The sequence below is a fragment of the Orbicella franksi genome, chromosome 8 (assembly GCF_964199315.1).
Source record: "Orbicella franksi chromosome 8, jaOrbFran1.1, whole genome shotgun sequence".
Lineage (NCBI taxonomy): Eukaryota > Metazoa > Cnidaria > Anthozoa > Scleractinia > Merulinidae > Orbicella > Orbicella franksi.
Window position 1 is genome coordinate 23,009,146 of NC_138152.1, and position 24,189 is coordinate 23,033,334.

The following is a 24,189-nucleotide window of genomic DNA, read 5'->3' on the forward strand; positions in this document are numbered from 1 at the left end:
CTTCCCGCTATTGTACTCATTAACATTTTCCAGTATTTATATTCCACGCACTATGCTCCATGCACCTTATTGTCAAGCAAATAGTTTTAGAGAATATAGAAATTGGTCAAATTGGATGTGGTGTCTTTAGGAGGAATCAACAGCTACATGGAATGCAAGCAACTTATACTCGCAGTTAAAGACAGAATTATTAGCGAGGAAATCGAAAAGCTGAAAAACGGAATTCTGCTTATTGAATTTAAAAGTCAAATGATAGTAGAACGTAGAAAATACCATGGGTAATATCGAAGAAGATAACATTTGTGACAAGAAAAAAAATATTCTGTTTTACTTGTCCACAATTTGTAAACTGACCAGTTATTTTAAAACACCGAATACCCTTGTCAACAAACAAAATAGAAATTCCTAATGTTAAACAAGTACATTGTAAAAAATCACATTGGTAAAATATAGAGGATATTGCATGGCCTCACGGGGAATACAAATTTTCTCATGTCGTGCTGAGGTATCTCTCGCGAACGAACTCAACGAAGATGAAATTCTTATTCCAAGACGCCAGATAATGCTCTGTTTATTACGTATGAATATTGATGAAACATCCAATTTTTATGAAATAGACGTCTCAGGTTTTTACTCATTTCAAAAGCCTCGAAAGCAGTGGTCAGATTAACTGAGGTAGGGATCGTGAGCGAAAATGTTTAGACTTAAATGAAAACCAGTTAAACGAAAATAAAGATAAAGAACGTTTGCTTCCCGAGAAAATTTTAGATGTCGAAAGAGAAATTATACATGACCGTAACAATGACAACATCAATATCCTTACACGTGAAAGCTTAAAAATAGTATCTTCACGGCACGCGACAAGAAATTAAATTTTAGGAACAATAAAAGTCCCGATGTTTCATCAATATCTATATGGTAAAATTATAGTTCATGCTCCTAGCCTGTAGCGTACTTTTATTAAAAATGGCAACAGCTGTGAATGGCTTTACTTTTCCGTACGATGATTAATTCATTGCTTCTTTTGCTTATCGTTTGACATGACCAGTTGCTAGCAGCAGAGAGAAGACTTTCAGGTGAATTACTTAGCTTATTTATTTTCCTTTAACCTTTTAGTCACCACAAATTGGTATTTGAAAAGCGATAAGAAATTCTACCTTCATGCAGTAGAAATAACTTCCTTTCGTTTCATATGCGGTGAGTATTCAACATCCTGTTCATAAATATTATTTTGCCACAAATATTAATTACGGCTTAAAGAATGGAACACGCTGCAACGTGTATCTTAAATAACTTAAAAAAGTAAAGTTCTAGCGAGAAACATTTCAGAGATCATTAAAAGTTAAAAGTTGCTGTTCGTTGATCGTGATTCCTCTTCCTTCAACTGAAAGAGGGACATTAAAATGTTGTCAACTGACTGCTGTTGGAACAAAGATAATCATCAGTACAGTGTGGATAAAACGTCTTTACAGACAACCACATTCTCTGAACTAAAATCGAAAGAAATGTGCTCAGATATGTGTGGAGAGTTCGGATTGTGAGCTCGGGGCCAAGGAAAGGTACATAAAAAAAACTTTCAGAGCATCCTTTATTGCTTTGCACTGAAAGGAATATATTTTAGAGACTTCTAAACTGTTATTTTAGTTCCCAAAACAAACAATTCTACTTCTAATTAAACGCAGACGGTATCAATAAACAGTTTTTTTTAATAGTCTTCCGAGAATATATTAACACTAGTAATAGTTATCACTAAAGCTGCCCCCGCTTTTTTTTTTTTATTTCTACCGATTATATGAACTAAAACTTCTATATATTTTTTTTTGTAAACTTTATCACTCATAATGTTCCTATGACTTAGGCATCTTATCATGGTTATTATCCAAACATTCAACTAAGTAAAGTAAACCAACACTTTCTAGTTAACTCATTCCATTCCAGACAGCCGTGAGTTTTCCTTTGAAAGATCACGCAAAGTTATTTCTGAAAAAAAAAAGTTCCCCTCATGGGAACTAATACTCCTGTTACAAAAATTTCACTCAGTAGAACTTAAGAAAAAAACGGTTAAAAAATTATAGAGAAACAAACTGCTGTTTCAATTTGATGATGAAACAAACCATTTTTATTTTTATTGTTATAAGAGCAAACGTATCTCGAAAGCAGAACAGCAGTTGAGAAAATCATCTGGAACTTGTTGTCAAAATTTTTTTTCTGAGACGGGTAGGAGGAGGAAGCACCCTGCAAAGAAAAGGCCTTTCTCTGCAATTCCCCCTTCCCCTACCCTCTTGCTAAGAAAGGCCTGATACTCAGGCATCAAGTATCGCGTTACTGTCACCTCTAATCTATAAATGCAAATTAGAGTCAAGTTCTTTGTCCTCAACGAAAACGCCGGAAAACATTTACATTTACTTTTGGATTCCTGCCAAGTCATCTAGCCGTGACATGAGCTCTACGTCACGTAACATTACTCAACAATAATGAGCGATCTCAATAAACGGCATGCCAAAATACTGGCGATCGGAAGTATCTTTGTCACAATTGAACACGAGCGAAGCGACACTCACCTCGAATATCGTGATTTACCGGTACTTCAGAATTACTTACGATACCTTCTGAGTTGTTTTTATCGCAAAATCCATCTTCAGGATCTTTGAAATCGTTTTCAATTTGTTCTATATCAGGATCTCCGACATTTCGAAGATAATTTACTTTATTGCGGTATGTTTATTTGACCCCCAGCAAACTTTCGGCAATCCTTTGCGTACTTTTGGGCAATCCTTTGCGAGCCGTGTTCTGAAAAATCGAGATTTTTTTCTGCGTCGGCGAAATTTTCGCGCCTTTTACGCGGGGACCTCTAGGGTGCCTCCTCGGGTTTTGGCTGTCTGGGCCAAAACCCTGCGGGGGCAAAAACTAAAATTTCTTCTTCCATGCCATTATGTTGGCAAGCAAACAATTGATAAGAGTAACGAAATTATTCAAGATGAAGCAGCCAATTTGTATCTTCAGATGAAGAATAGCTCGCAGTTTCAATAAGCGCAGATCTGAAATCCTCGCATAATAAGAGTTAAGGTTATATATCGTATGAGAATGATCGCAAAGATCTTGTGGTCGCTAAGATTACTGAAACAAAATAATTCTCGAATAATAATATTACTTTATATTATTATTATTATTATTAGAATATTATATTATTAAAATAATATTATTGTCTCAATAATAAAATAATAACGTAAATATTAATACATTCTAAATAATATAATAACAATTTTATTATTTTAACCTGCGTGGGTTCACGATCTTAGAGACGGAAACACTTTTCATTTCTCTGAGTTTTAATATATTAGAACACGAGTGCATGTGAAAAAAAAAAGAGGAAAAAACGGTGTCACTGTTTTCCAACCAAACTTTTATGGCTTCAAAACTTATCTTCAAGACTCTTTTTGGAGTTATTTAAGCAACGTAATAAAAATAGTGTCTCTCGGTTTATTCACTATCGTGATGCAAAAAGTATTATTTGAATTGTTCTTGGGATTTACTCGAGATCAAACGTACAGAATGTTTTTATTCTTGTATATTCTATATGCCATATACCATAGTTTGGGACATTGCTATTAGTTTTTTTGCATCATATTTGGTTCGCGCAAAATACAGCTTTCTGATTTTCATTTTTTTTGTTTATCGTTTCCATGGAAATATTGATTGCCTTAAGTAATGCATTGTACGAAACTTTACTCCATTTCCAAATGCTAGGTGTAAATCTTTTTTTGCTAGTGTCATTTCGATCTTGGACTGGGTTTTAAGTGAGTTCCATTCAAAAAGGCACGCATTCAATATGCATTAAATAAATTGTGTTCTAATACAACAACATATCTGAACAATTTTAGAGATCATTACGGACATGAAAATGTCTCCCAGGAAAAGTGTGTGGGCTGCTGTCCTTGTGCTAAGTAAGTGTTTGTGTTTTCATTATTTGTTTTGCTCTATTTAAAGGCACTGAGTTGAATTTAAGCTTGAAATGACGAGGGAAGGCTATGGCGGTCACCATACATGTTTCAATTTTGTTCGCAGAGCCCGAATTCTCCTTACCAGTGGTCGGGAACACGTCTAGCGGTCACTAGTCAAGGGGAACGCGGGCCCTGGGGACATTTTTCAGTTTCCTTGCATTTGGCTGGTGCGCCTGCAATTTGATTTGACCAATCAGGATTCAGCAGAGGGAAAAACTGTACTGTCCTTACGCCAAGTGCTTGTTAACAGGAAAGACATTGCAGTCGGGCAACTTTTCTCAATAAAAACGGCGCTAGATATTTGTGAAAAGGGATTTTTAATTCAAAAAAGCTAATCAGATTTTAAACGTGAAAAATATGAAACATTTTGTGCTTTTAATTTGACGCCAAAATGAGTCGTTTGTGTTCCGCCACTCACTCTTCGACGTCTGTCGCCAGGTGGGATAAGAACTGTGTCGTTTTGAACAAAATATATTGTTGCTCGCCAACTAAACCCAGAATTCTCGATTTAAGCAATAGATCAGAGGCCAAAGCGAGCATGACATTGTTTTTTTTTTAACTGCGAAGAAAGAGACTATTGTGTTGTTTCAATAGGACAACTCAGTTTTCACTGCCGCTCATGCTGCGGGCGCAACCACCGTATGTAAGGGTTTTTTAAGCAAACGAATTCCCTTTGCGCATGGCATTTAACTCAAGAAAGATGTGTCTCTTTTTTCGGCAGCTGCAATTTTTGTAACGACGTCTCCTCAACATACTCGTCAGGGAAGCCTTGACGGTAAGTTTCAAAGTAAAACAAAATAAGATAGAATAAAAGCAAATGGGAAATACATATTTTTTATGTTTATTTGGTAAGTAACAATTATTCCACGAGCACGCGTTGGATATTAGATGATAGATAGCTAACTGGACGCGTAGCGCCGAGTTGGCTATCGATCATCTGATATCCAACAAACGCGAGTGGAATAATTCGTTTATTGAAAATGCCCCCAGTAGAAAACTAAGATAAAATACAAATTAAAACGCCCCCAAAAACTACGCGCGCACTTACCATATTTGTAGAGCACGGTATAATGGCTCATATACTATGATGGCGAAGCCAATGAAAACTCTCCAATTGCCTTATCCAATGATCCTTTTTTTAATAATCAAGTATACCTGTAGGCTTTTGTCGATTTTGCTAGCATAATTCGGGCACAATTTTCCAAAAATTTAGAACAGTGCTAGCAGCATAATATGCCGGTTTTACGGGCACAAATGACAAAAGCCTATATACCTGTGTCTTATGCATACAAGAATCCAACGTGAAAAAAAAAAAAAAAATAGAAAATAAAAAAATAATGAAAAAATAATAATAATAATAATAAAGAAACAGATATGTAGATACCAAAGTTAATATAACTTACAATAAGGGTTCCCTTTTTCAATGTCTGGGATAATCTGTTAATCTTGTAATAGTCATCCATCATTATAGGAAAGTCACGTGTAAAGAGTTACAACCCTGCTCATAACTCCTGAGACACTTCTTTCTTCTTTTAATAACATTCCCTCTATCTTCACAATGTTTTGTCTGGCAAGAAAAGATAGACGCCTCCTATTGACTACTAACACTGCTTTCGATCTTGTTACACTGTTTGGAAGAAGGCGGTCTCTGTTTCGTAGCAAATGTATAGAGTATACGTTACCGTCGTTAAAATAGGTGTACCAAAGAGTTACCTTTTATAACTAAGAGATCATGAAGAGTAACAGAATTAATCTCCCATATAGACTTTATTCCAAAGGTAGTCCCGCTCAAACTATTTTTAGATCACTCCAGTGGTTTTGGAAATCCAAAGAGAGTCTAGAAATTGCAAATCCTGCAACGTTGATATTATCACAATTTAAGTCGCGCTCCGTATATTTCCATACTCCACACTAACTGAGTGTCATCGCTAAAAATAGCTTGATAGGGATTACTTGGGAATATGGCTTTTAAGGGGGATTAATTCTTTACCTTTCATCCTTTTCCAGGGGGCAACACTTGCCCCCCTGGCGTACATTTTTTGTTAAAATTGGCAGGTTTGGGGTCCCATCATGATTTTTGCAATAGATTCTTATGAAAGCTCTCATACTGTGGAACCACGCCTTACGATTACCTCGTTGTTACGCCCGCTTATGTTTGTCGCGGCGAAACGTTTATATATTATCTTATATGAAACCTCCGTTAATGTGGCCACCCCGTTCATACGGCCAACGGCCACATTCTGAAATCCGAACCTGTCTAATCCTTTATAATTTTACCCCGTTTATATGGCCACTCGAACCAGTTAGTCACATTGTTAATATTGTATGTACTGATTGACGGTTCATTTTTTTAATTATATCGCATTCCAGACTCTTACTAAAGAACATTTGTTTAGAAGTGTAATCGTGATATATCTGTTAAGACGTCGCTCAATTTATACCAGTAGTGAAATAGGCCATATTGGTTTTCTCGATATTGGACTGCAACAAGCTTGAAATGGAGGTTCATGTGAGGGAATATCATTCAAAGAGAGAAGTGTCATTTGCATTTGAAAAGACTTCCTGCATTAGCCTCAGTTGCAAGCTAGTTCCAGTCCAAAACTGAGAATACGAATATGGTCTATTTAATCCTACCCCGTTAATACGGCCTTTGGAGAGCGTATTAACGGAGTTCCACTGTATTGACTAACTTTGGCAAGGGTTATCACCGTGTTTGTACAATTTTCCCGCTTTAAGCCGCACACTCCTTCTGTCCACGGCATAAGCTGATCAGATATTACATATTATTATACATTGAACTGACGATTGGCCGAAAGCGTACAATGTATTTTCGAAATCAGCGCCTGTGACGTCATCTAGCTGCAGATAATAAATAATCATATCAAGCTAGGACACTCAAGGTCGCTGGTAATCATGTGATGTATGACTGCGGTGCATGATTTCTAAAGGTAATCATGCCAAGTTCGCGCGGTTTGTGCTGCTTGCCGTCAGTGAAGAAGCAAAAACATGATTTTTTTTTTCGTTCAATGTATAATAAAACAATTATTAGATTCGATTTTTGTAATATCCAGAATAATGAAGGTCTTAGTAAGGGTTATCAGTCTCAGCCTTCGGCTTCGGCTGATAACCCCTACCTCGACCTTGATTCTTCTGGATATCACAAAAACCTCATCTAATGATTGTTTATTTTGTGCCCGAGAAATGTGGTAATTAAGAGGTCTTGAAGAGAAATTTTATGAGAATTTGCAGACACACCAGTCAGTAGATTCAGGAAACAGCATCGTTATTTTTCTATTTAAGACGAACACTGATCACTTTTTCTTGCTGTTTGAATTTTTTAACAGCTTGCCCAGATCAATGCAAATGTAGCTTTGACTGGTACTATGGTCTATTGGTCTCTTGTAAAGAGAAAAATCTGACGTCTATTCCACTGCAATTTCCGCTAAATACTACAGCCCTGTAAGTATATCCCTCGATAGTCTAATAGCTGCCGTAGTGAGTGAGCCTGAAGCGAACGAACGAGGCAGCAGATCTAATCGATAAAAGAATACAACATCTAAGGGAGATCAACCACTTTTCGTGCAAAACACAGGGAATTGTGGTCGGCGGTAAGATCAAAGACACAAGGAATTGTGGTTATGCGCGAATGGAAGAATTAAGTTGTGCTGTTTTCCGTGTGCTCTCTTCGATCGATGAAAGCAAGGATGTTAGCCATTGGTAACAACAGGAGCATTAGTCCGTAATATCCAACACAACACTCTTATGGACTCTCAGCCAAAACTAATAGAAGTCATGAGGAAAATTACAGAAACGAAGAAGTTAGTGGGTCAAAGGCGCCCGTCGTGATAGAGAACCAAGTCAGTTTTCAAAATTTTATCCGCAGCTTAATCTAAATATTAAAGCTCTCAAAACCAGATGTGTAGAAGGAAATCATTTGTAATCACTCGTGAAAAAGTTTCGACGTTGTATTGTGCTATTAATGATGTTTAACTATGTAAATTGCCACAACAGCAAGCAAAATTTTGACTTTTAACCAGGCATCTGTTCTATAGTTTGTAGTAGAGTTCAATCTCATTAAGTGTTATTTGCGATCCGTTAAAGTTAATATTATTTTTTTAAAAAATCACATATTTTACCGGAACCTTTTATATTTATTATGTGTACATTTTTATTCAACATTTTGGAAATCACACGGGGAAGAATGTAATTCATTCCAAATAGACCTCTTTAGCTTCACGGTCACGTGAACTACATTGGGTAAACAAAACGTTCAAGCTGGCCGCCGGTGAGGAGCGTTCTTTCGCAGCGTGGACAAAATCGTTGCAAAATCTAACAAAAGTGTCCTCGATCACAATAGGCAACTATTTAAAAAAATGTGGAATAAAGGAAATTGGAGAAAAAGGCTACAAATTCTTCACGGAAAACTACATGCACAATGTTTTCGTGAAAGAGGAAGACGGTCGAGCTGGAACCCGTGGAGTGAAAGGGCGCTGTTACCGTAGCCAGAAGAAGAGCGAAGCTCCTCACAGAGTAAAATTGAAGATAGCTGACAGAGAAGGGAGAGGAAATGTGGAAAAAGCAGAATATTCATGCAAAGCGGGGTGAATATAACCGTTAAATAACGCTGCAGTTACAATAGTATTACACACATAGAGAGTACTGGTTCTGTGACAGTGGGTATGGAAAAAGCAGTATCAGCTGTTGAAAAGACTCCCACCGTTAAAAGCTTCGCACAGGGCTCAGCTTTTAACGGTGGGTGTCTTTTCAACAGCTGATACTGCTTTTTTCATACCCACTGTCACAGAACCAGTACTCTCTATGTGTGTGTAACACGCAACATGAAAGAAAACAAAGCGCGGATCGGATATGCAGGGTCAAGCAGGGTATTGTTTTGATTCCGAAGAATTGACGTCATGAGATAAGAAGGGTCACGCGTGTCACAGAAATATTTCCTATTGAAGAAGTATCTGCACAAGTATATATGCCGAGATGGCAGCCGCAAGATATTCGTCCGATGTACTGCAAATGTTTTACGGCCGAATACCAACGAGGGAAAACAGAAACCTACCCGAACCGTTAGAACGAGAAAAACATCCATTATATGACGGGTTCCAAACATATCAATATAATTCCCCAGATATCCGAACTTGGAGAATGGATGTATCTGAAAGAAATCCAAAAAATAAAGATCTTTTAAGGTTTGCAAAAGAAAATAAAGAAAAGTTTACTGATTTGGCTGAACAAGAAATCAAAAGGTTAAAAAGCGCAAAAGTAAGTTTTGCGTTAGACGTAAAGTTTTCAAGAGAAAGAGACCGAAAAACGCAAGACATAAATCACTTTTTTCGTGATAAAAATAACCAACCGCACCTTTTCATCAGACCTGATAAGGACCAGATAAAACAAAAATTTGATGAATTTATTGAAAAAACAAAAGGAGAAATAGAAAACTGGTCTGAGAAGGGATCAGGATGGGAAATTGAAAGGATAACGATTGCGTACGTAGATGTCGAAATCTATCATCCAATTCCTGGAGGAACCTATTTACCTCTTCCAGCTTGGCTGGCAAATAAGAAGGCAATAATCAACGTGAAAAACAGAGACAACGAATGCCTGAAGGGGGCTCTCAGAGCTTGTTTATTTCCTGCACCGAATGGTAGGAACCCAAATAGACCAAGCAGCTATCCGGTTAACGACGGTATTAACTACAAAGGCATCGATTTCCCAACACCGGTAGAACAGATAGACAAGCTTGAGGCTCAAAACAAAACCTCGCAATAACCTTATTTGGCTGTGAAAACAATATTGTGTTCCCGCTCAAGCTTAGCGACAGAAGAGAAAAAAAGAATGTGAAGCAGGTAAACCTGATATTAATTGAGTCGGGGGCAATACAACACTATTGTTATGTAAAACGGGTGAGCGCTTTGCTGTTTGATAAGTCATTGAATAATAAAATTCACTATTGCTTGATGTGCTTATCTCGTTTCACAAAAGCAAACTTGCTCAAGGACCACAAAAAATATTGTAATGGTGTGAACGGCAGGCCGACAAGGATTGAGATGCCAGAGGAGGGGGAAAACACCCTTTCTTTCCAAAATCATAAAAGACAGATGAAGATGCCCTACGTTATATACGCGGACTTCGAGGCTTTAGTCAGAAAGATTCCAGGCTGTGAGCGTGGGCCAGAGAACAATCAAAGAAGCTACACAGAGAAGACCGAAAGGCATGAGGCATGCGGGTATTCTTACATGGTTGTGAGAAGCGACGGTGAAGTTTCAGGGTCAAAGGTTTACAGGGGTGAAAACGCGGTGGGAACGTTTTTAAGTGGCATTCTGCAGGAAGAGGTGAAAATAAGATAGAGTTTGGCCGTACCAAAGCAGATTAAGATGACGGAATAAGACTGGGAAAAATTCAAAAATGCAACTGATTGCCATATTTGTAACAAAAGTTTGATAAAAGACGAATTCTTAGACTCTTTACCTGTTTGGAACATTGAAGAAGCCAGTGAAGAAGGCAGTGAAAAAGGAAGTGAAAAATGGAGTTATTGGGGTCAAGGCCACAAAAAATGTTTTTACGTAGCAGGAAAGAAAAACAAAGTGGGATTCAAAGGCTAAAAAGATTGACAGACAAAAAAGACCAGATGGAAGCAAAATTACAGGAAAATTGTAAGTTCTGTGGAGACCCTTTACTTCAGAAAAACTTCAGAGACGCAGTAAAGGACCATTGCCACATAACCGGTAGGTACCGCGGAGCCGCGCACAACGAATGCAATAAGAAATTACGAATAAATCCCAAGACGGACCAAATACCAGTTATATTCCACAACCTAAGAGGCTACGACGCACACCATTTAATGCCAGCGATGTCGCAGCTGCAGAAAGATGTGAAATGCGTCGCCAACAACATGGAGAAATATATCACATTTTCAGTCGGAGGTCTGAGTTTCATCGACAGCTGGAACTTTTTGCAAGGAAGCCTTGATTCACTTCTAAGTGCAACACCAAAGGAGTCGTTGAAAATAACATCAACGATTTCAAAAGGCAGCGACCTACTTTACAAAAAAGGGATCTACCCTTACGAGTACATGGACTCATGGGGAAGATTCAGCGAGACAAGGCTTCCGGACAAAGAGAACTTTTACAGCAAGCTCTCGGACGAGCACATAACAGACGAAGAGTACGCGCACGCGCAGACTGTCTGGGAGGCTTTTGAATGCAAAACGCTGGGCGATTATCACGATCTTTACGTGAAAACGATGTCGCGCTTTTGGCTGATGTTTTCGAGAACTTCCGAAACCTGTGCCAAGAGCAGTATGGGTTAGATCCGGCGCATTATTTCACGTTGCCAGGCCTCAGCTGGGACGCGCTCTTGAAAAAGACGGGGGTCGAGCTTGAGTTATTCACAGACTATGAAATGCATCTTTTCGTGGAAAGGGGAATGTGGGGCGGAATCTCCATGCTAAGCAAGAGGTACGCCGAAGCAAACAACCCGCAAGTACCAGACTATGACCCCAGCAAGCCAAAAAAATTCATCATGTATCTCGACGCAAACAACCTTTACGGATGGGCAATGAGCAAGCCCCTCCCGAAAAGAGATTTCAAATGGAAACGTGCTATGCCCATAGAGGAGCAGATCCTTAAGAGTGAATGCCTATAAAAATGGACCTAAATCGCCTATCAGTGGCACAAGTCAAAAAATTGATTTCGCTTGAATTTTGTCCATAGATAGGTCCTAGTAAGAATAGAAACGGACCATAGTTAGTTTTCTGCTAATACAGCTTTCTTTGGTAGAAATATGCCATAAACGATTTCGACCCGATTGGGCTCAAAATCTACTTCCGGTTTTGCTGAATTTTCCGAATATTTGATTGCTTCGCGCTCCGCAGAACAGCTACTTGAGAATCTTTCAATGAATTTTATATTCAGTTCTGGTCTTCGTGGTATGACTGAGCAAAAAATAGAATAAATCAAAGTTAGTTTTGATCCCGAAAAAAGATCAAACTAACACGCAAAATTTTACAATGTGTCGCAAGAGAGTTATTGCATAAAAACATCGCCATATTTTTCTATGGGCTATAACTTTAAATACCATAAAAACACTTTCTATGGGTTAAATATACAGCCACCTGTTAGGATATCAAAAAATATCTCGGGGCAAATGGTTTCAAGTCGCCCGCCTTGGCCTGTGTTTCTCATAGATTTTGCCCAAAATCCGCCGTTGGAATGTAAACAATTGCGTGACGCGGATAGCCACTCTTGAGTAAATATTCGTTTCCAGCAATCCGATGAAAGCAATTTTTGAAACGTTGTGTGGATAAAATAATGGATTTGTTTTTCTTTTTTGTCTAAGTTAGTATAAATATACATATTTTTTCATTTGCATTGCAACACCCACGACATCCCCGATAAAGAACGTTACTACAGTACTCCGTGAAATGATTTTAACACTTGTTTATTTTATTGATTTCACTGATAACTTACAATAGAGTAGCAGTTTTAAAGATACAGTTAACCAATCCTCTATGGTTTATGGCAATTTAATCATTGACTGACAAATAAAGTCAAGTGGAAATGCCCTAAATTCTATAAACTACTATCTGCGTGACGGCATCTCAGCTCTTCTAGCTGTGTAGAAAATTTGTACCTACACAATATGCTCAAACTCAGCAAGAAAACCCGGAATTTCTTGAATTTAATTAGCCGAGGAAGAAATTGCGTTCAAGTGTCAATCATACTGGGCAAAAAATCCATCTTTTCTACTTTGGTTGTTTGATCAATTAACTGAAATTTGCAGATCATAACACTGGTAGACAAATAAACATTACAGTGGTCGATCTAGGACTAGGTTTACACTAAAGGAGGTTTCTGTATTCGTAAAAGTTCCCGGATTCATCAATTTTAGAATATTCGGATTAGTAGGGGTTTACAGTGAAAGGATATTCGGATTCTTAACCGTTAACACACGACGATAACTCCGGGAACATTCATGATGGAATGGTTAACAAGCAGTTTGTTGCCTCGACAACGAGAAACAAAATGCCTCCGAAAATAAGGCTAGGGGTAGGTTGAGACAGTCTGAAGTTTTCTTTCAACTCGCTGACGACGGTCCTGTTGTCCATCATGTCAGGTCCCTCCAGGTATTTATTCTGGTCTTTACTTAATATCTAGAACCGTCAAGGTTTTCGATCGTGCCATCGTCGTCATCTGCGCAGTAAAGTATAAATTGGGCTTCTGAGGAATATGGCATTACCCATTATAAAAGTGATCACCTACACCTGAAACAGCACGAGGTAATCACCCAGCGACCGCCATCAAATGGCCATCAATGTGCCTACGACTCGACTACGACTGGATCATGTAATCCGCCATTTTCGTTCCACCGCAAACTCAAAAGATCACAGGCGGAAAAATATCCGGATTCGAGAGAAAATCGTTTACGCGACTAAAACTCTCCGGATTCAAAAGTTTTCGAATTCAAAGTTCCCACATTAAATTCCGGATTCAAAATCTCCGGAGACACGACCAAACCGGGGAGTTTTTATTTCGGATTCGTCCACTTTTGTGTAAACGGCAAAATCAATCTGGCACTAAAACGTTCCGGATTCATCACGAATCCGGAACAATTTCCTCTAGTGTGAACCTACAATCCTGGCCATAAGTTGTTGGGACACCTCCCCTTTTTGCGCGCTAAAACGCACGATTTCAACTACGTCCTTAACGTTTTAGAACAAAAGATGAATAGAAGCAAGTACAATTGACACCCCCCCCCCCCCCCCCCCCGTGGCAATGTTGCAAGAAAATGAAGCTATTCTGAAGACTAGATCGGATGTGGGAAAAAAGGAAAGAGGGACGATAGAGAGTGGTTAGACAGTTGTGTTGGAACCGAACGCGATTGCTGAAAATCGTTATTATTGGATTAAGACGTGAATATTTATCTTATCGTCTCTTTAGTTCGAGAATACTGTTCTAGGAGGCGAACAATTCTTGAAACGTGGCTATTCTGAAGCTATTGTCAAGGATTTTTTTTCTTCAAGATTTTTATCAACGTTGACAGAGGGAGGGGGGTACCCGGGCTTGCGCGGTTTTGGTCTTAAGAGAGAGGCTGCCTGTGAAGTCATCTGCCGTAACTGTCCCAACACTTTTGACCAGGACTGTAGTCTTAAATGAACAGCAAACATCCATCTTGTTTTGTTCGCGGAAGTCGGTCACGGAAGAGCGAATTTCAATAAAATATATATATATAATTTGATTAAGCAATTAGCCAAAAATAGGTTGGCGGCCAAAACAGTTTAGGGTTTATCCTAACTCTAACTTTAATTTTTAAGACTGAAGAAAAAAAGAAAAAAAGCATTGAGCATTTCAGTTGTTTGAAACAGAAACATTCGCGCACAATGAACTATATGTATAGTACGTCCGTAACCTGGAAAGCAATCCGTCCAGCACAGTAATTGTTCAAATTAACAGCTTACCGAGACACTTGCACTGTTGATGCTTCTTATTTATGATTTAAACTTTTATGATTTGTTTACTTTACTTTTTCCGACTTTTTAGCAGGAGAAAAGGCACTAAATGTGCTGGTACAAATAACAAGGTTTAACCGAAAATCGATCCGTCGAAATCAACAAATACAAATTTAATCACTGTAGCGTTCCTTCAGATCACGTAAGGCTACAAACCAACAATATCAACTTATCATTACGCTTAACAAATGAACTTAGAACGATTTTCTTTCAAGAACTCATTCTTGTAATTAAAATGATCAAAGAAAGAACGGCAGCTTAAAACGACATAGCAGTAACACACGAACTCCAAGTAAATTGCTTTTAATTGGCGTTTTTAATTAACGAAATTTCCAAAGCGATGACTTTCAAAATATTAAAGTTAAAAGTGGTCCATTATGTTATTCTTTTTTCACCCAAATGTTCTAAGATAGCCATCTGCAGTTTGTTGGAAACGAATTATGTATTCAGGGTGACCGCCCGCGTCACGCAATTGTCTACATTCTCACGGCGGTTCAGGGAAAAATTTATGAGAAACACAGGCAGGCGGGCGACTTAAAACCATTTGCCCAGAGATGTTTTTTGATTTTCAAACAGGTGGGTGTATAGTTAACCCGTAGAAAGTATTTTTATGGTATTTAAAGTTATAGCCCATAGAAAAATATGGCGATATTTTAGTGCTATAATTCGTTTGCAACACATCGTAATATTTTGCGTTTCTGTTCGATCTCGTTTCGGGCTCAAACGAAACCTCGATTTATTTTATTTTTCGCTCAGTCATACCATGAAGACCTGAGCTGAATGTAAAGACCATTGAAAGATTCTCAAGTAGCTGCTATGCGACGCGCAAAGCAATCAAATTTTCAGAAAATTTAGCATAACAGGAAGTAGATTTTGAGCTCAATCGGGGCGAAATCGTTTTTCGCAAATTTCTCCCCAAAAAAGCTTCATTAGCGGAAACTAACTATGGTCCGTTTGTTTACTAGCTAGGGCCAATCTATGGGCAAAAAATGAGCAAAATCGATTTTTCGACTTGTGCCGTTGTTTGGTCCATAGTTATGGGCACTGGCTCTTAAGAAAAAAGAAAACGCAAAGAATGGTTGGATTCTTGAGGTTGATCTTGAATATCCAGCAGAACTGCATGAGGAGCACAACAGCTATCCCCTGGCGCCAGAGAAAAAGGCAGTGAAAAAGGAATGGATGTCGGACTACCAAAAGAGGATGATGGAAGACCTGGAGCTGAACCCCCCGGACAGCAAGAAGCTGCTGCTGACGCTTGAGGACAAAAGGAACTATGTCGTGCATTACAGAAACTTGCAGTTTTATCTGAAGCAGGGCATGAAACTGAAGAGCGTGCACAGGGTGTTGGAGTTCGAACAAGAATGCTGGATGGAACCGTACATCCGGATGAACACAGCATTCAGGAAAAACGCAAAGAGCGATTTTGAAAAGAACTTTTACAAGCTCATGAATAACTCAGTTTTCTGCAAAACCATGGAAACCTGCGCAACCATGTTGACATAAAAATAGTGCGCACCAATGAGACGAAGAAAATAAGGAAATTGGTTGCCAGCCCTTTGTTCTCAAGGCACGTTTTCTTTTCAAACGACCTTGTAGGAATCGACATGCGAAAAAGCAAGCTACTTCTCAACAAGCCAGTCTACACGGGGATAACGATCCTTGACAACAGCAAGATCCTGATGTACGACTTCTTTTACAACGAGCTAAAAAAACAATACGGCTCAAGATGCGAGCTCTTGTACACAGACACCGACAGCCTTCTGCTTGAGATTGAAACGGATCACATCTACAAAGACATCGAAACGAACAAAATCTGTATGATACGAGCGACTACCCGAAGGAGCATCCACTCAACTCAAACACCACCAAAAAGGTCTTCGGCAAAATGAAAGACGAATGTGCCGGAACCCCCATAGCAGAGTGTGTGTGTCTGAGACCGAAAATGTACTCTATCTTGAACGCGGACGAAAAAAATATCAAAAAAGCAAAGGGCGTAAAAAAGAGCGTTGTCAAGAAACAAATAATGCATGAACAGTACAAGGAAACGCTTTTTGGTACGAAGCAGCTAAGGAATGGAATGAACATTCTTCGAAGCGAGGGACACGAGATCTACGGCATGCATCTAAACAAAATTTCGCTTTCACCGTTTGATTCAAAGCGATGGATAGGTGACGATGGTATCCATACAAAAGCTTACGGGTACATCAACATGGATATATTGCCTTCATTCACAGATGATGAATTAAGAGAGTTGGAAGCCGAAGTTTCAAAGTTGCTCTGGGGGTAATTGTGTGTTTAGAGGGACAACCAGCAGTTCTTCACTCACGAAGCCGCGCTTGGGACCGTCGTGCAAATAGTAGAGAACGGATTGATTCGGTTCGGTAAAAGATCTTTCAATGCTGAAAACCTTTAAAGACCAGATTGGATCTGTGGCTCTTTTTACACCACCTTCAAGCTCTCCGGGTTGGTAGAGATAACGAACTTGGACAAGGGAGGGGAGTAGTTTTTCGCTTTTTCCAACAGGCCTTGAATAAGATGTCGATGGCCTTGCATAAACAGCTTTTTCTTTGATGGCAACGGCTGGTTTCTTGCCGATACGGCTTGTTACCTCTTTGGTCAAAGCCAAAACAACTTGTGGAAGTCTTTTCACCCAGGCAGTGGACCGCTGGCCCTAAGGGAGTCGCATTTCAACGGCGTACTGGTGTCCGAACAAGCGCTCAGCCAGGGTGCGATTGAAACGTTCAACAATGGCCTGGTCACTGTGAATGTCAACGCGCCCGCGCCGGATATATGTTTTGTGCTTGTCCATCTCTTTTGTGACAGCGCTCATGAATTCGCGCCCGGGATCAACCTGCAGCATTTAAGGCCATTTCAGAGGCGCGCGCTTGTAAATCTTCTGAAAGGCCTGGGCGACCTCATCAGAATTTTTCGAAGTCAAGGATTCGGCCTCTTTGTAGCGGCTGGCCACGTCGACAACGGTGAGTGCGTATTTGAAAACTTTGCGCCCGCGGAGCAGTTTGTCGTGCGGCAGAAAAGGAAGGTCCGCCTGGTGGACCGTGTTGGGTGTTGGAACGTCGAATTTCGACCGAAGAATTCGCCTCGGCGCGGGGAGGAATATCTGCCAGAGCCCTTGCTTGATCAGCCCCTTTTTTGCGGTTATTTCAGGTACCTTGGCAGCTTCGGCTAATTTTTTGATCGCGGCGATGCCTTTCCAGTAGCCCCCATGGCTGTAGTATGTCTTTGCGAGTTTGTCGTCCATAGCGTTACTATAAGAAGGAGTAAAAAAAGTTTAAAGGAACCGGAAGGCTGCGTAGCCCAGAGCGAGCGACCCGGCGCCCACGAACATTAGTTCACCATTTTTCTGCTGCTCGCTTGGCTGAAAGAAATCTGAGAACTTGGGCTCTTTGGGGGGTATCATTCGTTCGTCAGGATGCGCCTGGTTGTAAAGTTTGAAGGCATAGTCAGTGTTGGTAAAGTTGTGCTTGGCCTCCGCTTTTATTTGCGCGTTAGTCGCAATCCAGTCGAGAGGTTTGGTGCGGTTGCGAGTGTATTTGGCGTAAGCCGCTTGATACGCCTCGAGAGCTTTATCATGGCGCTCTTTTTCTTTAAGTGCAGCTTTGTCACCCCCGCCAAACGCCCTCGCCAGATAATTGCCTCCGATAAAAGCCGTGGCGTTCAACACAACCCCACCAGCCATAATCGCGATGCTTGCCATGGTGTTATATATCAGAGTCTTTTTTTTTTAAATCATTCATTTCAGACGCTGGTGGGAAGAATTTTTTGGTCCTTGAGGTACTGTTTGAGCGCAATGCTACCCGCCATGCCGGCGGTGAACTTCACGTAATTCATCGCACTGCTGCTGGGATCAGATGTAAAATTGTCCTTTACAACCTTTTTTGCGGCCCAGCCGATGCCAGCGGCTAAGCCAGTGATAGTAGCGGCGTCCATGATGGTCTTAACAGGTTTGTTGTCGGACATAGTAGCGTTTGATAGTATAGAAATAAAAACAAAAGTTTAAAACAAAATTTAATCTGTCTTTTCTGCGCCCTTGTCACACAATGTTGCACTCAAAAGATCGCGGACTGTATAAAAAACCTTTACGTTGAAGTCGTACCATACCAGCGCGATACCAAAAATGGCGGAGAAAGAGATAAGAATTTGGGTAACGTCAACTTTCTTCATGTTAATCTTTTACATGTGCAAATATTTAATCCATTTGTCTTAAAACTTTTGGCTGTGTCGCGCGAGCCGGTCTTGGCTCAACACGCGCGGGCTCAGGCGTTTTTTTGCCGAATACGGCCTTGAGCTCTTCACGTTTGTAATAAATCCCGACCAGTGAAACGGCTAAGCTGCCAGCAGTAAGCCATTGGGTGTTGCTGAGGCTGCTATTTTTTTCTCGGTTGCACTTTGGGCTTTCGCCTTCTGTAGTCGGGGCTGGCTCAGGGGCCGCGGTGGTAGCTTTCGCCCTGCTGTTCGCGATTATGATAGGAGCCTCAGCTGCGGCTTTTTTCTGTTGTTCCCGGGCCAGCCGCGTTCTTTCAGCAACCAATTTGCCAGCAGCCACACGCTTGGGGTTTTTGCGCGCTGCGTTGTCGTTGTTGCAGTTGGAGTTGTCGCTTGCTGTGTGATATCGACCTGCGAATTCGCCGTGACGGCAGGTGCTGTATGGGTCTCGCCCTGAGAATGCGCCGTGACGGCAGGTGCACTCTCGGATTGTTCGGTAGACATTCTGAAACAAATGTGTATGTTAAGCAAATATAATAACGCTCAGAAATTACTCAGAATTTGTCTGCAATTCCTCAGCAGTTGTTGAGGATTGCTGCGGAATTTCTTCCAATTTTACTTCGTCCTTTCTCTCCAAATGCGAGTTAAAATCAATATGTTTTGGGGTGATTAGCGCCGCGTTGGCCGCAGCAAGGAGCCCGCCGCATTTCAAAGCAAGGTTCCCGGCCAGATTGGAGAGCTCTTTGTTTATGATGTAGTCGTTTATGAGTTCTTTTTGATAAGCGTCGATGTCTTTGATGTTAACGGACATTTCGACCGCTTTGGTTACAAGAAAAATAAAGCTGTCGATCAAACTTTCTGTTGTCTTTGAGCCCACGTATGTCTCGTACCTTTTGGTGTATTTCCCAACATCTTTGTCGCTCAGGCGCTTTACCTGCTCGTGGGTTAACTGCACTCCGATGGCCTCTTTGGCTTTGCCTGTAGATACCAGCACGGCCAGCTGCTCACGAAGAGCAGGAATGTCAGGTCCGGGGGCGGTCAAGTCTGGCACTATACCACCTGCTGGCCCGCTCGACGGCTCAGCTTACAGTAGGTTAATAATATCTGCTGACACGACATCTTCTTCAGCCATTGTGCAACAATATATACAACTTTCATTTTTTAATTCAAAATATCTTAACCCCGTAGTAGTGGCGAAGCGAGAACACAAGATAAGAGAACTTTCGCTCTTTCAGCTGTGAAATCAGACCTTTGTACTCATCCAGGGATGGTTCGCCAGCGTAATCATCAAAGATGGCTTTCGTGGTCTTGGCCGAGGGGCTGTAAAAGAGAACGATCGCCGCCACGTTCTCCCGGAAGGAAGCTGTTATGCTGGTCATCTTCTGGGTCAGCACCCAAACGCTGATGCCGATATGCCGAGCAGAAAAGGCGAGATTTACCAGCTCGCCTGTGCGCCCTTTAACATCTTTCGAGGCTGCGCAGTCATCGAGGATTATGAGCGTGTTGGTGCCCTCGAAAAGCCATCTCACGAGCTTCAACCACATTTCCACCTAGTGCTGCTCGCATATTATCACAAACATTCTTGGATCATTTTCACCGACTCGGTGGTAGGTCTTGTTGTGCGCGAATGTTGGGCAGAAAAGAAAGATGTTGTCGAACTTGAAGCGGAAAGGGCCGTAGATCTGGTCTACCGTAAACCTTGATTAGCCTGAATTCGTCGGCCCCACAATGAGAGCGTTGAAGGGTATCTTGCTTGGGTCCATGTTCATATTCAATACTGCACAGATTCTAGCTGTCTGTTTATAATGTTGAACTGGGAGTTGGAGATGATGAATATATGGCAGTTCACTTTGCCCGAGCCTTCGGCTTTCCGCTCGATTTCCAGCTGGACTCCGTCTGTACTGTTCACAATGCGTGTGCCGCTGCCGTGCATTGCTCGGTCCGCCATGGAGCGCATATCAATCACAAGCCCGAACTTATCATCGGCGTAAAATTTTGTCATATTCATGTGCGCAGTTTTATTTTTCTCTTTCACAAAGAAGCGTTGTTGGGCGAGCCGTTGATCGTGACGCTGACTTTCCTCAGATCGGGAAAGACGTATTTTTCTAAATCTCTGGCGCCCCCATCATACTCCTCCATGAACAGTAGGAGGATGGCTTTTAGTGACCTTCTTTGGGCGTCGATTTTGATGTTGATCCTCCTGTCAGTGCCTTTTGTGAAGGTCACCACTTTGGAACGAGACACGTGGTCATAGGTGAACTCTTTGCCGCTGGAGTAAACGCTTTGTGCCTCGTCTGCCAGAGTCTTGCTGCGGATCATTTCGTACCCGAGCTGGATGTTGGTCAGCTTATATTTCAGCTCGGTTTTTTCAGAGCCTTTGACCACCTGTAAAGCTGGTGCAAGGGTTACTTCGAACGTGAGGTCGCTGTAAAGGGCCTGGGGATAGAAAACGCCGTGGTGAGATATGATCTGATGGTCGAGACTGATGCGGTACTTTTTCCCGAATATCTCGTTCAGCTTGTTTTCAGCGTCGACGCCCGAGGTTTTCTTGTCTCCCGCGCCTGAGCGGATCTTGCATAGATCCTCGCTCTGAATCCCTTCGAGAATCATGCCGTCTTGCTTTTCCTGCGAAAGGAAAAGGTCTTCAAAGATTTTGTAGATGTTATATCCAACCGTGTCTTGCAGGATAGTGCGTCCAAACTTCACGACCAGCTTGTCAACTAGCGCCCGCGTGACCTTCTGGACAAGGAAGTTGTTGGCGTGCCCTCCAGAAAGGTCGATGTCAAAGACAAACGCTAGCGAGCCCGGCACCAGAACCTCGTTCTCGTTCAGCTTGGGCACTGAAACATACAGCATCTCGCCGGGGCTGGCTTCAGTGCGGTCAAAGGTGATTCGTTTGACCGCGCACTCGACCTTCATGGTGCGTAATGTCTTTTCGTTGTACGTTGGGCGAAGGTTCTCTGGCACTGACATTGTATACTACGCCAGCGAATATTTTTCTAATTTAAAAATAACATAATTGGAATATATTGCTATGGTGGAAGGCGGCGGCGAATTTGGTCACGAAGACCCGAACCTTGACAATCAGCTTGACCACGACGATGACGAACAAGAGGCTGAAAGAACCCAACCTTTTCAACCAGGTGCGGCATCCACTCCCTACCAACCTGGCGCACCCTACCACTGGGGTGAGCAAACGGAAATGCATACTATGCAGCACGAGCAGTCCAGCCTGCCTGACACTTCTTATACCGAGACATCATTTTTTGGAGAAGATACCACTTTGATTGAAACAGCTTCGGAACGGAAAAGTGTTTTAGACCGGTTAAAAAGAGTATTTCCTGAATTTTCCACTGAAAAATTTGCAGTTATGAAAGGCACCACCGGAAAAAACAAGGGTAAAATTGTCGCAATTGGTAAGAAAGGAGGTGAGTACAAGATTATGAAAGATGACTTGACAGACTTCACGAAAAAATTTTTAGACACATTTAAAGATGAACTTGGGCCTAGAGCTGGAAATATCATAGCTGAAGACCGCGACACCATCAGAGAACAACGCCAAAGACTGATAGAATCTGAAAATCAATTAAAACAGACAGAGGCCATCATTGCAAAAAGAAAACAAGAAGAACTTGAAGTAAAAGATCTTCAGCAAAAAATTGAGCAAATCAATGCACGTATTGACGCTCTTCAATCTGATTATGGTTCCAATTTTGAAAATGAAGCAGAAATCCGCAGACTAAAACAGCTGAAAAACAATTATCAAATAGAACTTAAAAACAAAAATAAAATATTGTCCAATCTTGAAAAAGAAGTAAAAAAAAGAGATAAAAAACAAGTAGAACTCGACAAACTAAAAACAAGCCTCGCAGCAAAAGAAAGTGAAACAAACGCTATGGAAGAAAGGCTCAACCAAACAAAACCGTTGGACGACCTGAAAGAGCGCGAAAGCGAGCTACGGCACCAAAACGAGGAAGATCAGGCGATCATCCAAGATGACAGAGAAGCCGCAAGAGAGAGAGAGAGTGGCAGAAAGAAACGAAGAGCTCCCGCGTTTGCAAACTCAGATTGCGGAAAGGGAAAGGACGCGGCCTCTCTTGGAAAGAATCAAAGAGATCTTCAAAAAATATGGCGTGACGGTCACTGCAATTCTTCTAGCCGCGGGGGTTACAATAGGGGCTGTCGTCGGTTCAATCACTAAGGCTTTAAAAGCCACCGGCTAAGCTTTGGGAAATGGACTTAAGGATATAGGCGCGAAACTTGATTCTGTGCTGCCCAGGCTTATTGGATCGATTGTGAATTTTCTATTCAAAGCTGCAGGCCAAGCCATCGGGTTTCTGGCCGAGAACACCTAGCTGCTGATTCTTGCCGCGGTGGCCTTTTTGTTCGAAAAATATATTAAGAAGCGGCGTTAACTTTTCCGCCAAGCCATGAACAGCAAAGACGAGAATCCTACTACACCAACAATGACAGCTGTTTTATTTATTTCGTGTTGCGGTGTTTTATCTGAAACCGTGGGCTCTATTTTTTTCGCCGTCGGTTGTGCTTGCTGAGTTTCGGTCGAAGCTGATTTTTTTGATTCAGGTGTTGCGGCTTTGTGTATCGGGTTGGAAGGATGGTTGTTAGGTTGGTTAATTTTTGACGGGCCGCCTGCCATTAGCTTGAGCGCAGCTTTTTTTGTGTCTGGGTTTACCTCGCTGTTCACCCCAAGTTTCATCCCAGAGACCGCCTGCTTGTTGTTGTAACCGATCGTGCTTTCGGTGTTGATTATCATTTGCGCGGGCATAAGCCAGGCCATGGGGGCTACAGTAAGATTGAGCCTGGCCTTCGCTTGATCCACCGCGAGCTGGTACCTTTCCACGCTCTTGGCCAAGTCAGGCTCTCTGATCGCGTCTCCCACCAAAACAAGAAACTCGCCTTGGACTTCTTTTGCTCGGCCACCAGAGCCCAGAATGCTACTTCTCACATTTACCTGCGCGCCCAGGATGCAATAGACGAAAGCCTCGATTGACTGATTAATTCTCGACAACCCGACCTGCGTCAAACCAGATGCTGTGTTTAGCGCGAACCAGTCCGCTTGAGCATCACCAGAAGCACCCGGTTCAATGAAATAAATCAGATTTCCTTGAATCGCTTTCCTGCCTTCATCACTGAATTTGTTCCATCCCGGGTATTGATAGTCAGTTTCTGTGGCGCCGCTCGCATAAACGTAAACGCTTCCCAGACCGTGGTTTGCCCCGTGCGTGAAGCGAAAATCGCTCGAGGGATCTATGCCGAACTCGCTACATAGCCTTTTGTATGAAGCAACGTCATAATGATTGTTGAATTGGCTGTAAGGCGGATCTCCGGCCAAAGCGCTCATGCTCTGAATTCCTCCTAGCTGGTACAAAATGCACCTGACGGTGAAATACACGTGGAAGGTGTAAAAAGCTCTTATCTGCGGAGGCA

The 24,189-nt window shown here is 41.5% G+C and overlaps 1 protein-coding gene and 1 long non-coding RNA gene across 2 annotated transcripts in view; one reads left to right on the forward strand and one right to left on the reverse strand.

Moving 5' to 3' along the window:
* The window catches only part of LOC145495464 (uncharacterized), a 337,143-nt gene that overhangs the window by 39,527 nt on the left and 273,427 nt on the right, over nt 1-24,189 (reverse strand). The gene's annotated exons all lie outside the window — the stretch shown is intronic.
* LOC145495444 (uncharacterized) overlaps nt 21,776-24,189 on the forward strand; it is a 103,564-nt gene continuing 101,150 nt past the window's right edge. Inside the window, exon 1 of the mRNA XM_081475061.1 lies at nt 21,776-23,614. Within this exon, the coding sequence (XP_081331187.1) occupies nt 21,776-22,942 (1,167 nt within the window). The 3' untranslated portion in view covers nt 22,943-23,614. The remainder of the gene's footprint in view (nt 23,615-24,189) is intronic.